The 15,288-nt window shown below is 38.3% G+C and overlaps 1 protein-coding gene across 4 annotated transcripts in view; it reads right to left on the minus strand.

The window, feature by feature from the left end:
• The window catches only part of ASTN1 (astrotactin 1), a 422,412-nt gene that overhangs the window by 28,862 nt on the left and 378,262 nt on the right, over positions 1 to 15,288 (minus strand). For all 4 annotated transcript variants that reach the window (XM_063428244.1, XM_063428242.1, XM_063428243.1 and 1 more), the window contains one exon: positions 9,098 to 9,369. In XM_063428244.1, the coding sequence (XP_063284314.1) occupies positions 9,098 to 9,369 (272 nt within the window). The remainder of the gene's footprint in view (positions 1 to 9,097; positions 9,370 to 15,288) is intronic.

The following is a 15,288-nucleotide window of genomic DNA, read 5'->3' on the forward strand; positions in this document are numbered from 1 at the left end:
GGATTCTGGGTAGGCATATGCAAATTAGCTATTTCTTGGATGATTCTGCGATTTTCCTGAATCCTAATGCTGCATGGTACGTCAAATTGAAAGTGGTGAAGAACTGAATAGACTCTTCATCTGACACGCAAACTACTCCAAGCCGGCTGTGATAATTGAAGGAGGGGATTTAACCCTTAATATGTTCCATCCCTATGGGTCCTACGCTTTTCCTAAGTGTTAAACCACACTACCCTCTCAGGCTCTTGGGCACCATCTATACGAGTGTAGTTCTTTGTTGAGCTCACTTGCATATGTCTACCCAGAATCCCTTGTAGTAGTGAGAGCACTGTTAAAGTGAGATTTCTGTGAGAAAAGCAAGCCTCATGGTTTGACTGGTGTGTGCATTTGTGTTTTTATCTTAAATTTAGGATTAGTGGTAAACCCTGTAGCTAATTCAAATTATTGTAGTGATTATAAAAGGAAGACCCCCTTTGATTGGTACAACAAAATTTGCATGCCTCTCCCTCTTCTATCTCACACTTGTACCTCCCTTCCATTTCTGTCCCCTACTTGTATCTCTTATCTCTAGGTCTCTTCCAATTACCTCACTCTTTTCTCTAGAATTTGTGCTCATTCTGTTCAGCTCACCTCCACATCCCATCTGTCCGCCTCATTTCCTGTTTGTCCTCTGCATTATCTGTCTGTTCTCTCTGTCCACCCACACATTCATATTTTGTTGACCCTTCTAATTCTGTTTGTTTACCCCCACATTCTCTGTCAGACCACCCTAATACCCATATTACATATTATCTGTCTGTCCATCTTCTCTCTAGGTCTGTCTACCCCTAACCTAGACTCTTTCTGTCCCCATTCTGTTTGTTCATCCCCCATTCTCAATCTGGCCATTACCCATTCACTGTCTTTTCAAACCCTCATTGTCAGTCTGTTCACAGCCACCCCTGTAACCTATATGTGCCTTCGTAATCTAACCTACTCTTATTGAAGCATGGCTGAGTGATGCTGAGTCAAAAGACATACACTCTACCGAGCTCAGTCTTTCAGTTCAGCTTGGCGCACACAACATGAGAGGTGTTTGACAAGACGGCAGATAACGAAGATCCCACCCCCCTAATTCACAGTGCAGGCTGAATGCTCTAAGCTGTAATGACAGACCAGTAAAAGAAGTATACTACCATCTGACATGGTGCTGCATGCAACCTCCTCATGACTGTTACCCAAAGTGGACAGCCCCATCTCAGTATGCTACTGTTTAAGATTAACTTCTCTAATAATATATATGGGACAAAAATGATTACAAAGGATTACTATAAATAAAAAAAAGGTTAATTTGCTAAACTGGGAATTCTGAATTTGGATTACAATATTTTAACTTCTCTAATAATATATATGGGACAAAAATGATTACAAAGGATTTCTATAAATAAAAAAAAGGTTAATTTGCTAAACTGGGAATTCTGAATTTGGATTACAATATTTTTAGCTAGCCTGGAAATTAAAACAATAAACTTGATTATATATCATTTAAGCGTTTTTTTCCTAATATTTCACCTTTTCTCGTCAATTCCTCGCAATTCCTTATTGAGTGAATAAATAAATATTGTAGATTGTAAAAACAACTGGGGTCTCATTTACATCCCAGCTGATTTCAACATTTATCGGCAGTATATTTTGCTCCTGATAAACTTTGTATTAGTTTGAATTGATTTAATTACCACCATTAAAATCTAATTGGGAGCCGATAAATATTGCTTTGAATGATATAGATTTTTAAAATATCAAAAATCAATATAAAAGTAAATATAAAAATATCAAAAGTCAAAGAATGCATTTTTCAACAGCTTTTATTTTCAAGGAGGATTTAACCTCCCTTATTTACTTACTAAGTATTTGTTACTTAGTATTAGCAAAGTTGTTTGATAGACCAAGATTAAGAAAATGAAGGGCTCTTTGTAATGTTGGTCTTTCAGCTGCCTAGTGTATAGCTACCTATTCCTTGTGGGATTGCCATAATAATACCACAAAGGAGCTAGCTACTAAACAGATCCCTAATTTGGAAAGCTCACATGGGTACCAGTTTAAGGAGTTATCTACTAAAATTCTGAAAGATACAGCCGCGGCACAGAAATGTATTTGTCAAATGGCTGAAATTTGGTTTGGATGAAACACACTCAATTTTTTGGCAGAATGTATTTGGGTGAAATTAAAATTTTGTCAGCGTCCATGTCTAGTGCATCGTGAGATGCAGGGCTTATCATGTACTGGCCTTTCTGTGTGTGGGCTGTTGTGGCAAAAATAAGTAGTTGCTTTTTGGCCTTGTAGCGACAAAATGCATTCAAATCTAAAAAAATTATCAAAGGGCTAAATTTATAAGGGGTAAGTAAGTAAGTAAATCAGTCTGCTCAGACAGGAGTCCCGGTATCAATTATACCTGTTATATAGTTGGGTGCCGCTTCAATCTTTGGCCTGTTGCACATTGGGAATGCATATGCCAAAGTTTAGAGAAACATGTCCTGCCTGGTTGCCTGCTTGGCTTCTCCCTCACTTTTTTCTTTTTATTTCTTTTATTTCACTTTTTTATATCACGTGTGCACCACTTATTTAATCTATTTTTTTTAATTTTAAAAGTATCAAAGGAGATTTATCTAAGCAGTTATTACTGTGCCACAATTTTAACATTACTATTTATTTTACAGTACTGTTAACACAATTTCTGTTCACTAGTTTTACCAAATCATAAACATAAGCTGATTGTCACTTGCCCCCCACCACCTTCCCCCCAAGTTATAATCTTAAAGAAGCACTATAGGGTCAGGAACACAAACACAAACATATATTTCTGACGTTATAGTATGAAAACCACCATCTAGCCCCCCTGGCACCTTCTTGCCTCCATAAATATAGTAAAATCTTACTTGTATTCAAGTCTGCAGCTCCTGGCTCTGCCCCTGTTTGGCTGTGAAACTGCCTGATGCCTGCTGACATCATCAAAAGTGGTGTTCTGAGCCAATCACAATGCTTCCCCATAGGATTGGCTGAGACTGTCAAGGAGGCAGATCAGGGACAGAGCCAGCACAAGTCAAACACAGACCTGGCCAATCTGCATCTCCTCATAGAGATGAATTGAATCATTGAATCTCTATGAGGAAAGTTCTGTGTCTGCATGCAGAGGGAGGAGATACTGAATGTTTGGATGCATTTTAGGCAGCCATGACCCAGGAAGGATCTCTAACAGCCATCTGAGGAGTGGTCAGTGAAGTTATCACTAGGCTGTAATGAAAACACTGCATTTTCTCTGAAAAGACAGCGTTTGCAGCAAAAAGCCTGAAGGTAATGATTCTACTCACCATAACAAATACAATAAGCTGTAGTTGTTCTGGTGACTATAGTGTCCCTTTAATGAATAACTGAGTTGTGTTGGAGAACCTTTTTTAATCTGGCTCTTTCATCTAGAATTTGAAATATTTCAGACGTTAGTTAATACCCTGCTGGCATTCCTTCTCTTATTCAGCCTCAACCCCGATCATTATTTGTAGTAGGTTCTGTAGGACATCTTTATCTGAAGTAGGCAATACAGCTACAATAAGCATGTAATTCTGTACACTTTCCTAGGACAACCTGATTGTCCTGTTCCTGTCCTGACCGATGAAAACCTACTAGAATAGTATGGAGACCCAACTTTGGGCTCTGACCCAGAGGTTAATAACTGCTGATTTATTTGGCACTCACCAAATGTAACATTATAATCTCGATCATTATCTCACTCGTATAATTCTGTGTAAAATATGGTAACATTATGGCTGCATTAAATGGGATACATTGAAGCAGAGGCGCAATTTCTATGACATGTTTTCTAAATTAGGTGGCACTGAGCCTTAAGCATTTGGCACACCTGACAGTCAAGAAAATGACTGTTTGCAGATGCATCTGGGTTCAATAATTATCCCTATGGCTGTACTAGCTATGCCGGTCAATGTTTTGCCATAAGGATTGAAGAATAATTTGTTGCTCAGATTTTCATTTTAAGGACCAGACTCTAGGGGTTACACGGGACTTCAGCCAATCAAATCAGACTAAATTCTTTCAGCACCTGTCCCTTTTGGATGCCATTTGCATGTTTGCTTAGTAAAGAAACCTAATATATTAAAACGAAGGGCGGAGGCGATGGCAAAATAATTGGGCCATAAAAATTTGTGATAATCTATTTTTAATTCATCCAACCTATTGTGTTACAGCTGTTGCAATAACCAGGTAACTCGTTTTATATCAAACAGTGTATCTAACAGAAAACAAGAGGTTATGTATACTAATTTGTCAGTGCAATGAGCACAATTCTTCTCCCATTATGAAGGCCATTTCACAAATTTATGATTTAATGATTGACAGAACATAATGAATGAATGAAAAGATTTAACACATGCATCAATTAGAAAGCAAACTCAGGTTTGCATACAAAAAGCAGCACGTTTTCTACAAAAGATATGATCGGGTGCAAGCTAACAAGAAATGCAAAACATAGAACAAAAATACAGTGACGTACAAAAATAATATAGCGCAGGGGTCAGGCTCAGAAAAGACTTCAACAGAAATATGAAACTTCAACAGAACCAGGACAAGTTTGTTAGAACCATTAAGTTAGTCAATTAGAATCAATATATATGTTTAAACCATCTTGTGTAATAATTAAACCTTTGCGATCCCATATGTCCGACAAAATATTTTACTTCTTGCGGTCCAATGTAGGATTTTCCCTAGAGAGTACCACCAATCCTCCGTACTGTGTACCGTGATATTTTTCGGATATGTTCCAACATAGGGCACAATATAGGACTGGCATAGGAACCAATACAAGTGTTAAACAATGTATGAAGATGCAGTAAATAAGCATAATATGTACTTGCAACCGAAATTCCCATATCTATCATGTTTTCTTAGGAACATGACCTTTATATGTTGATAGGTAATACAAGAAAAGTGTTGCAGGAAGTGTAATGTGTTTAGGAAACATGGCAAATTCTGCAAACCTAGTAGTAGCCACCTGTATATTCGGCAACCATAACATAATTAATCAGCAATGCTTACAAGGACTTTATTATGGCTACTTCATTACAGTGAGAATTATGGTGAATTTAAAATTGTAGTTGCAAAATTCAGGTTAAAATAGCCAAGTTCTACTTATAATGGAGGTAAAAATTTAGAAGTGAAGGAAACAGCGCTTAGAAAAAACAATCTAGAGGGATGGAATAAAAAGGGCAGCAAACCTAAAATAGGGTTCCCTCAATACCCTACTGACAAAAGTAATACACAAGATAGAGAGATAAAGGTTGCGCCAGAAAGAAGGAACGTTGGAAAACACTGAGATAAATATATAAATACACACAAGTCCAAGATGTAAAGAGCAACAACATATAAAAGAGTCCTAATGGAAAACGTTGCCAAGTAATGGTTTTCCAGCAATACTCTACTGGAATAATAAAATCTGGATACCAGGCCGTGATAGTAGTAAAATAAAGAAAATTGTAGCAAAAAAGCAAAAAAAATCTGTGACCACCAACCATTGTTACTTTACATGTACCTTGGCGATTTTATCGGACTTGTGTGTATATATATATTTATCTCAGTGTTTTTACATGTTCATTTTCTCTGGCCAGCCTTTATCTCTCTACTTATAATGGAGTTGGGCAATTTACATTTTTATTATTTCGTGCTTCGTTTTGCAATTGGGTTTCCAATTCCCTGCAATTCACTGTTATGAAACATTCAAGTACTATGTGAATAATATCCACTAAAATCATCACAGCTATTCACTAAACAGGTGATTGTCAAAAACTGATCATTATTACAATTGTCTTCCCAAAATTGCCAGGTAGCAAATAAATTGAGATAGGGCTCACTTCTAGGCTTGTGGGTAAAAAGTAGATATCAGACATCATTAGTGCTACCCACCAAGAGATGTTTCCAACTTCAAAATACTAACATGTTTCCATGGTCTAGCCCTTGTCTTACTCTCTGCACCTACTCACAAATCACCACCACTGGTACCGACCACCATGTAAGCTTTTAATATTTTGCAAGCTGGACAAAAAGGCACATTTTCAAATGAATGGCCATAGCAACTGTAGTCTCAGTGAGGCTATTTTAGCCAAAAGTTTACAATTTGGTTTTTAATTCACAATATTTTTTTTTCCTGTTGAACTCAGGGGAACTCCAAATGTTGTAAACTACATCCCCCACAATGCTTTCACAGCCATAATGCTGACAAAGCATCAGAGGAGATGCAATTCAAAAATATCTGGAGTGCCGAATGTTGCCTAACCCTACTAGGACAAATTGGGAATTTCCAATGGCTTTACACCAAGCTGAAGCAGGTGTGTAAAGTTGAGTGACTTAGTGACTGCATTCATTAACATCTAGCAAGGAAACCTGTGATAATTCAAAGTGTATTTAAAATTTACGGCTAAAGTAGTCAAATTGGAAGCATAGCCAGCTTAGAGATTTTTTTTCCAGTTTGGGCTACTTTAACTTGGAATTTGGAATTCAATTTCAATTCTCAATTTAGTGACCCTGCCGGTGTTACTTAGCATTTCTCTTTTCCTAAGAGTTGCTATGGGAGATGTTAAAAGTTACAGCAGCTACAAATTACCAATCACTAACAGTGAAATGTTATAGCATGGAAACAGCTGGGAGACTCTAACTTTAGTGACAGCCATTTTAGAAATTAACAGCTTGTCAGTATTTGATTGTGAAGAACACAGCGACAAGCCTTTAGAATAGTTTTTTTACAGTTTTGCTGTGTTGATCTAAAATTGCAGCTCCCTGATCAATTTCCAATCATTACTGGTTTAGTGTATAAGCCTGCCAGAATAGTAAAAAAAAAAATGCCAAGGGAATTGCAATTTTTAGAACAAATTAAACGTGAAAAATTTGACGTTTCTCACAATTCCCATTTTAATGAGAAATCCAGAACAGCTAAGATTCCACGTTGCCAAGATTACTTTTCACTTGATTAAGTCAGTCACTACTTTTACCAAATGTAAAGTATTTTATCTGTGTAACTGTAAACTCATATATTTATTTTACATGTGAGACAGAAGGGCACATTATGTATGGAGGACAAACAGATTTGGGGATATATTGCAGCAGTTCCCCTGCTCTACATTAAAGCAGCTTTGTTAATCCACCCTCAAAAAAAGAAGAGTTAACATTTCAGAAAGATACAATCTTTATAGAATGTTCATAAAGACTGTGTTAGAATTTCATTGACATTTCAATGCAGTCAAAATATGGGGCTAATTTGTCTCATGGTTAAACTCTAACTTGACAAAAGGCAGATCTAACGTCAAGTTATGTCACTTTCTACAGTTGTCACTAGCAGGAATAAGGCATTGTCTCACTCATTACAAGATAATTTTTATGGAGGCTGTCGCGGAATTCTCCATAGACATCAGTGTTGTACTCTCACGCATGTGCAAGAGTGCAGCACTGACATAGGCTCCTGGCAGTTGGAGTCCCAGGAGATGAAGATTGAAGATGTCAGGACAGCATCAGGTAATACACCTCCTCTGTACCCCTGGGCTATCGCTCCCCAAGCAGTGAGGTCACCATCGGAGGTCTTTGTAAATTATGCAAAGATCCCAGAAGGTGAGAGAGCTGCTTTAATTATCGATGGTCGCGTTCCAATATTGAGTACTGGAAAGATAAATTGTCAGAGAATTTTACTAACAAGCTCATTTCTTTACAGAGCTTGTTTATTTTATTTTTTGCAGCCTGTAAATCATATTAGTCATCGAGAAATCACCTACTAGCTGTTTGGGTGATTAAGATTTTAACTTTGTCCTAAGGCAGCAGATAAGGAAATGCAACCACACTAGTAGCAAACAAATTCTCTACATTGTTTTTTAAGAACCCAGAGTCCAATGAGTATCTATACACCTGACCTGTTGTACCATAGGAGTTTTGTAAGTGGATTAATATGAATATTAATTGGTGCACAATAATTAGAACGAAAATATGTGGCAAAATACGAAAAAAACTGTTATTCAAAATGAAGCTTCCATTTAGTAGTTATTTGTCATGTTTGAGATAAATCATATACAGTTAGAGCATTACATAGAATGTGACATAGAATGTGACGGCAGATAAGAACCATTCGGCCCATCTAGTCTCCCCAGTCCCATTCTTCAGATACTCTGGGACTGCATCTCCTGACTCACAACACTGCCCTACGCACATAGTAGGAAACACAAATCAGTTGTTTCCATTTGAGTATTTATGCAGTTTTTATTTTTACATTATAAAGTGTCATTGTCATTTTTACTTTGTCTTTGTTTCTCTTGTCATGTACATGCTATGGATGTGTCTCCTGTTTGATGTCCATGTAAGAGACCTGAATATTCTTGTTATGCTTGCGTTGTCACGGTTATCCACTAAAGTGAAAATTCAAAATCAACTATGCTTCCAAAGTTTGGCTACTTTGGCCTCAAACTTAAAATTCACTTTGAATTTTCATTTTAGTAAATTACCCTGTCTATGTTTCCTGTCCCCGTATTCCAAAAATGAATTTTCATCTCAATTGTACACTATGTTGTTTTTTTGTTGTTTTTTTTTTTCATATGTAGAGGATTTAGCAAGTAACTACTAAAATGAAGCTTCCCAATGAATCGTACTATATTATATACATCTTCCTGTAGTGACAAATTGTCCTATCTAAATTTTGCACAATAATGTATAGGTTTTCATTCAATTGTACTGGTTGTAGCACCTTTGTCAATAGCATTAGTGAACAGCACATTATATTTAATGTTTTTGTTATTTGATAGTGGATTAGAGCGGATTGCAGGCAGGTGACACTATTCTCACCTGGAGTGAGTAGAAGGGAATAGTTGATTTAGTGTCAGTTTGTCAAACGTGATATTTGTGACATTTGTTAAAACATGACAGGTTTGATATTTTAATTGTAGAATAAAGTAAGAACATAACAAGTTCAGACTGTATTACATTACATTTAGGAACACTTTGGGGATAAACATTACTTTGTAACTGCCATAAACCTTTCTAATTGCTCTTATCTAGTCAGTGAATGGGTTGACTGACTCACCTGTTGGGTGGCATTGTTGTTAGAGACCAACTCATATATTGGGACTGCTTTGGTGACTTCTAAAAGCACTGGTTCAGGAGGAGCATCAGGACTAGAGGTGACATGACACAGCTGGCAGTAGGAGGAGCAGCGCCCTCGGCTTTGGCACTCCATACGCAATCCTTGTGCCAGGCGTCTGGTGCCAGTATCCAGCAGGCTATTGATATATTCTGGAAATGTGAGAACCTTAGGCTCTCTTTCACGTTCCTCGGACTCGTCCGATGGGGTATTTCCTGTGGTTATTGAGAAATAAATTAAACAAATGTTGTATAATATTGATAAAGACTATAACAAGAATAGGCAATCTGTGAGTATTCCGTTATTAAACCTCTCAGTAGCAACAACAGCTGAGTTGATGGGAATTGTCTTTTGAAAACAACTGTGCTGCTTCAGATGGCTTGCTCTCGGGTTATACCATGCAATATAACACAACAGATTATTTTGCTGCTGGAGAACAATGACCTCCATTCTAAGACAGTACAGCTGGAGAGCTGATTTTCTAGATACAGTGGTATTATAACTCCTTTAATCAAATTACATATATTTCACTTGAAAACCTAAATTTCCAAAAATTATATATATATATATATATATATATATATATAAATTACATTCTATATTTATTATATATACTAATTTATAATATATTTATTATATATAATATACTTTATTATATATAATAAATTACTATCAAGGGTTACTCAAACCACTATGACCACTTTAGTGATTTGAAGTGGTGGTGGTAGGAGTATGTATGTATGTGCAGTGTCTCTGCTTGAAACACCACACATACAAAGTGATTTCTAATTCTGGGCTGCCTGATGTCAATGGCAGAAGAGCAGCACCAGATTTCAGAGAATTAAAAGGAGTCCATCTCCACAGTGCCCAATAGGACACATTACGCCGGAAAGGCCTCCCTCTCAAAAGGGTTATAGTAACCCTCTGAACTCTGAATTTTATAAATTAATTACGAATGGCAAATTGGAGGCAATTAACTTTTTGCCATTATTAATTTATTTACCAGAATTCAATGTTTAGTGAATAACCAAAGTGTGTTTTTTCACGTTATTTTTTTTTCAGAAGAAAAAATGGTGACAACATGATGGACCACTTCAAGCAACATAACCACTACATCACATTGTTGTGGTTTGGTGCCACTTTTGCGTAGTGTAAGTAGTCCAGTGTAAGTAGTCAAACTATTTGGTAAGGTTTGCCATGTGCCAATAACCTCCTTAATGAGAGGCGTAAGCTCTGTGCCGTAAACTCAAGATAGTGGAGGAAGAGACCAGCCCAAACTACTTGCACTGTTCTTAATACATGGGTTGAAATTAGACTTCGGAATTTATTATAAGTGTGCTATGATTTGTTCATTAGGTCATTCTTTGAAAAACATTAAATTGGTATCCTTATTTTGGATTACCATATTTAAGGGTACCACTTCTAAACAGCATCCTAATTTGGTACCCTTGGCTATGGTAATCCCACATAAGGGTACCAAACTGAGGGAATTATCTACTAAACAGGTCTTGAATTTGGTATCCTAAAATATGACACTCTCACGTAAGGGTAACAAATTAGAGAGCTATTTACTAAACAGCTCCCTAAATTGGTATCCTTCCTTATGTGAAATTGCCATATTTTAGAATACCAAAATAGGGAGCTATCTACAAAACACAGCTCCCTTACTAATTTAGTACACTTAAGTATTGCAATCCCACACAAGACTACCTAATTAGGAACTTATTTACTTATTTAAACTACTGGAGAATCTGCCACCGATCACAACATTCCAAAACAACGATATAAAAATAATGGATGAAATTTCAGCCAAAACAAATCTCCCAATGGAAGAAAAAATTTTTTTCGGACAAAATAAACATTTTCACAGTGCACAAGCCCTAGTTGAAATACATTTTATAATGAGAACAGGGCTACATATTTGAGGTATATGGAGTAGTAAATACAAAGTCCATTGGGAGAGATGGTAAGGGAGGACAGATTGGACAAGCGAGTGACACAAATCTCATTGAATTAAATGACCAGAAATCTCCTACCTACTTACCAAATTCAAGGCATATGCATACATCTGTCTATTTACCCATTCTTCTCAAATTAATTTACGAAGGACCTTCATTATTATTTAGACTTGCTGCTACTTTGTTTTGTGTTTGTTTTAATTACTATTATTAACACTAAATGAGTTATTAATTATATAACAAAGATATTAAATATTATTTAAGTTAGTTACTAATTATAAAGTACCCTGGAAAAAATGAATAAGGTTTGCTAGCAATTCAATTAATTGTGTTTTTTAAGTCTCTTTTCATTTAATGTATGCCGTGCTAATTTTCATACTATGTATACAGGTTGTCTCAGACGTCTGTACCCATAGGGAAAAAATACTCAATTACCACATAATTGTTATATTATTTAAATAGAAAGCAATTAACAGCCACACACATCTGGAGACATATAAATACACCAGGTCCAGCTTTCTTTGATCTAAATATGCAAATTCACATTTATAAATTACTTTGTTTGACTTAACACATTCCTTGGCATATTAGCAAATATACAAAAAAAATAGACTAGGGAGCCATATTGTTTTTCTTCACATCCCAAGTTTAGATAATTTATGTAACACTATTTACTGAAACATATCAAAATGCTATCAATACAGTGAAATATCTCATATTATATAGTATTTAGCATTTTCTGACAATTCTGGAAACACTGTAACTATGTCCCCAGGAGTCTGCTATAAATAAAACCTATTGTTTGATATTCAGAAAGTTGTGGCTGTCTGCATTTTTAAAAAGCCATTAGACAGGAGACCCTCCTTTTTCTGATCGTTGGATTCCCCATAATGTAATTATTAAGCGCACCATTTTAGTAGGGGCATTACATAGTTACATAGCTGAGAAGAGACTTGTGTCTATCAAGTTCAGCCTTCCTCGCATTTGTTTTTTGCCGTTGATCCAAATGAAGGCAAAAACCCAGTTTGAAGCACTTCCAATTTTGCAACAAAAAATCCTTCTTGACCCCAGAATGGCAGTCAGATTAATCCTTGGATCAAGAAGCTATTACCCTGCATTGCTGCTGGCCAGTTGTCATCTCTTAAAGGGACACTAATAATCACTTCAAAAGGCTGTAGGAGGTATGGTTCCAGGAGTTCAGAGATTTACGAATGATTACCTTGCTGTATCAGCTGTCTGCAGTGACAAAGTGGAAATTGTACTTCCATATTATCTTACAAATTCAAACCAATTTTCATTCGCTGAGAGTGTTAGTTGACTTTTTGACTTAATACCAGTCTAGATGTTGAAATTCATGGAACCGTAACCTCTAAAGAGCCTAGAGTGCACCATACAGCTCAACATTTGTTCATACAACTCTTTTATCTTTCCTTCTACATTCACTTATTATTTATGCTCATTCTAAAGCACATGTCCTTTTGTTTTGTTTTTCTATGATCTTTTCTGTATTTTTATGAATTTTATGTTTGTAGTCTTTGCACATAAGGGTGACTAGAAAGCCCTTCCATCTGTGCCTGTTTTATCTAGTTTGTTTTATATGTAATAATCAAGAAACACAGTTTCAGCCACATTGGCTTTTTTTGTCCATTTGATGTAGTTTATCGGCTAGATATAATGAGGACAAGAAAAGGCTATTAAATTTAACAGGTAATATGCAGAATACATATACTTCCTACATCACACTTATTACATTCATGGATGACTGTCATTCTACTGATATTTGTCATAAAAAACGCAAATAATTTTTTTTTTACTTTCACAGCTAACAATATGTGTTAGAGATGTTACACCATTGTGACAAACGACCAGAAGAGAAGATTGTCAAGAATGCCGCATCATCTGATATCGGGATTAATACGAAGGTTCTCAGACAGGTCATCTTAGATACAGCAACACAAGACAAGACTTGCCTGATAACGCACTCAGAATTACCGACTTCTGGATGAATGCTCAATAATTTATCCAAAGCTCTATTCGTGAGCAATTGTTTTCTAATCCGCGACAAATGAAGGCCTTTCTAAAGAACCGTGATGCTTCAGTTTCACCCGGTATCTAAATAGCTTTGTTCTAGATGGTATTTTCCTCTAAGAAGCAAGAATGTACGACGTCAATTTGGGAACTCATACAGAACACAGACCTGATTTTCCAATTCAATGAACAGAACATTTTCTTTTATAAACTGCAGTCAAAGCTGAGGGTTTGTATCACAATGCAATGCACCCACCTACTGTAAGACAAAATAAATCCTTAGCTGCTGGCTAGCTGGGCACTCTCAGCACTATATCTCTGTCTGTTTGACTATGATGTGAATGTGCTCACTGTACAGTACACAAGGTATCGATGATTACAATATTAATGTTCTGAGTACCCATGGACAGACTTTATGATCCACTATGGCGCTGTCTAGGGATTAGTCTCACGCAGTGGCGTACATACCAGGGTCGCAGGGGTCGCGGCTGCGACCGGGCCCGGCCCACCAGGGGGTCCGGCCGCCCTGCGACCCAGGTATGTACCCACAGGGCCAGCCTCTTCTGCTGGGGGGCCCAGGAGCCGGCCACCTCCGGGCCCCCCGAGGCTGGCCCTGCTGTCACCCGGCTGGCTGGCGGGCGCGTGAGGGAGCACTGTCCCCTGGGTGCTCCCTCTTCAGCTCCCTCGCGCACCGCACTGAAACCGGAGCTGGAAGATGACGTCATCTTCCGGCTCCGGCATCAGTACGCGGCGCGCGAGGGAGCTGAAGAGGGAGCACCCAGGGGACAGTGCTCCCTCGCGCGCCCGCCAGCCAGCCGGGTGACAGCCTGGCCAGCAAACACCACTGGACCCCAGGGAATCACCCCAGCTCTCCCACAGGTAAGGAGGCTGGGGGGATTAAATAAAAAAAAAACGTGTGTGTGTTAGTGTTAGTGAGTGTGTGTGTTAGTGAGTGTGTGTGTTAGTGAGTGTGTTAGTGTTAGTGAGTGTGTTAGTGAGTGTGTGTGTTAGTGTTAGTGAGTGTGTTAGTGTTAGTGAGTGTGTGTGTTAGTGAGTGTGTGTGTTAGTGTTAGTGAGTGTGTGTGTTAGTGAGTGTGTTAGTGTTAGTGAGTGTGTGTGTTAGTGAGTGTGTGTGTTAGTGAGTGTGTGTCTTAGTGAGTGTGTGTGTTAGTGTTAGTGAGTGTGTGTGTTAGTGAGTGAGTGTGTTAGTGAGTGTGTGTGTTAGTGTTAGTGAGTGTGTTAGTGTTAGTGAGGTTGTGTTAGTGAGTGTGTTAGTGAGTGTGTTAGTGTTAGTGAGTGTGTGTGTTAGTGAGTGTGTGTGTTAGTGTTAGTGAGTGTGTGTGTTAGTGTTAGTGAGTGTGTGTGTTAGTGAGTGTGTGTGTTAGTGAGTGTGTTAGTGTTAGTGAGTGTGTTAGGGTTAGTGAGTGTGTGTGTTAGTGTTAGAGTGTGTGTGTTAGTGAGTGTGTGTGTTAGTGTTAGAGTGTGTGTTAGTGTGTGTGTCTGTTACTGAGTATGTTTGTGTGCGTCTGTCACTGAGTGTGTGTCTGTCAGTAAATGTGTGCGTCTGTACATGATAGTGTGTGTGTGTCTTAAGCACTTACCTTTCTCCAGCGCCGGACTCCCTTAACACTGGGGATCTCTCCGTCCCCATCCGCCTCTCAGCTCCGAATGCACATGCATGGCAAGAGCCACGCGCGCATTCAAACCGCCCATAGGAAAGCATTACTCAATGCTTTCCTATGGACGTTCAGCGTCTTCTCACTGTGATTTTCACAGTGAGAATCGCAGAAAACCCTCTAGCGGCTGTCAATGAGACAGCCACTAGAGGCTGGATTAACCCTCAGTGAAACATAGCAGTTTCTCTGAAACTGCTATGTTTTCAGCTGCAGGGTTAAAACTAGAGGGAGCTGGCACCCAGACCACTTCATTGAGCTGATGTGATCTGGGTGTCTGTAGTGGTCCTTTAAGTGTATGTGTTTATGCATGCACTGGCATACATACCGCGGTCGCACGGGTCGCAGCCCTGCGACCAGGTGCCCGCCGCCATGTGTTGCGGCCCCAGCCTGCGCAGAGTAAGCGCTCGCGCGGGGGGAGGGCCCGGATCAGTTTTCGCACCGGGGCCCCATGGGTTGTGTGTACGCCACTGGT

This window comes from Pelobates fuscus, chromosome 7, assembly GCF_036172605.1.
Source record: "Pelobates fuscus isolate aPelFus1 chromosome 7, aPelFus1.pri, whole genome shotgun sequence".
Classification (NCBI taxonomy): Eukaryota; Metazoa; Chordata; class Amphibia; order Anura; family Pelobatidae; genus Pelobates; species Pelobates fuscus.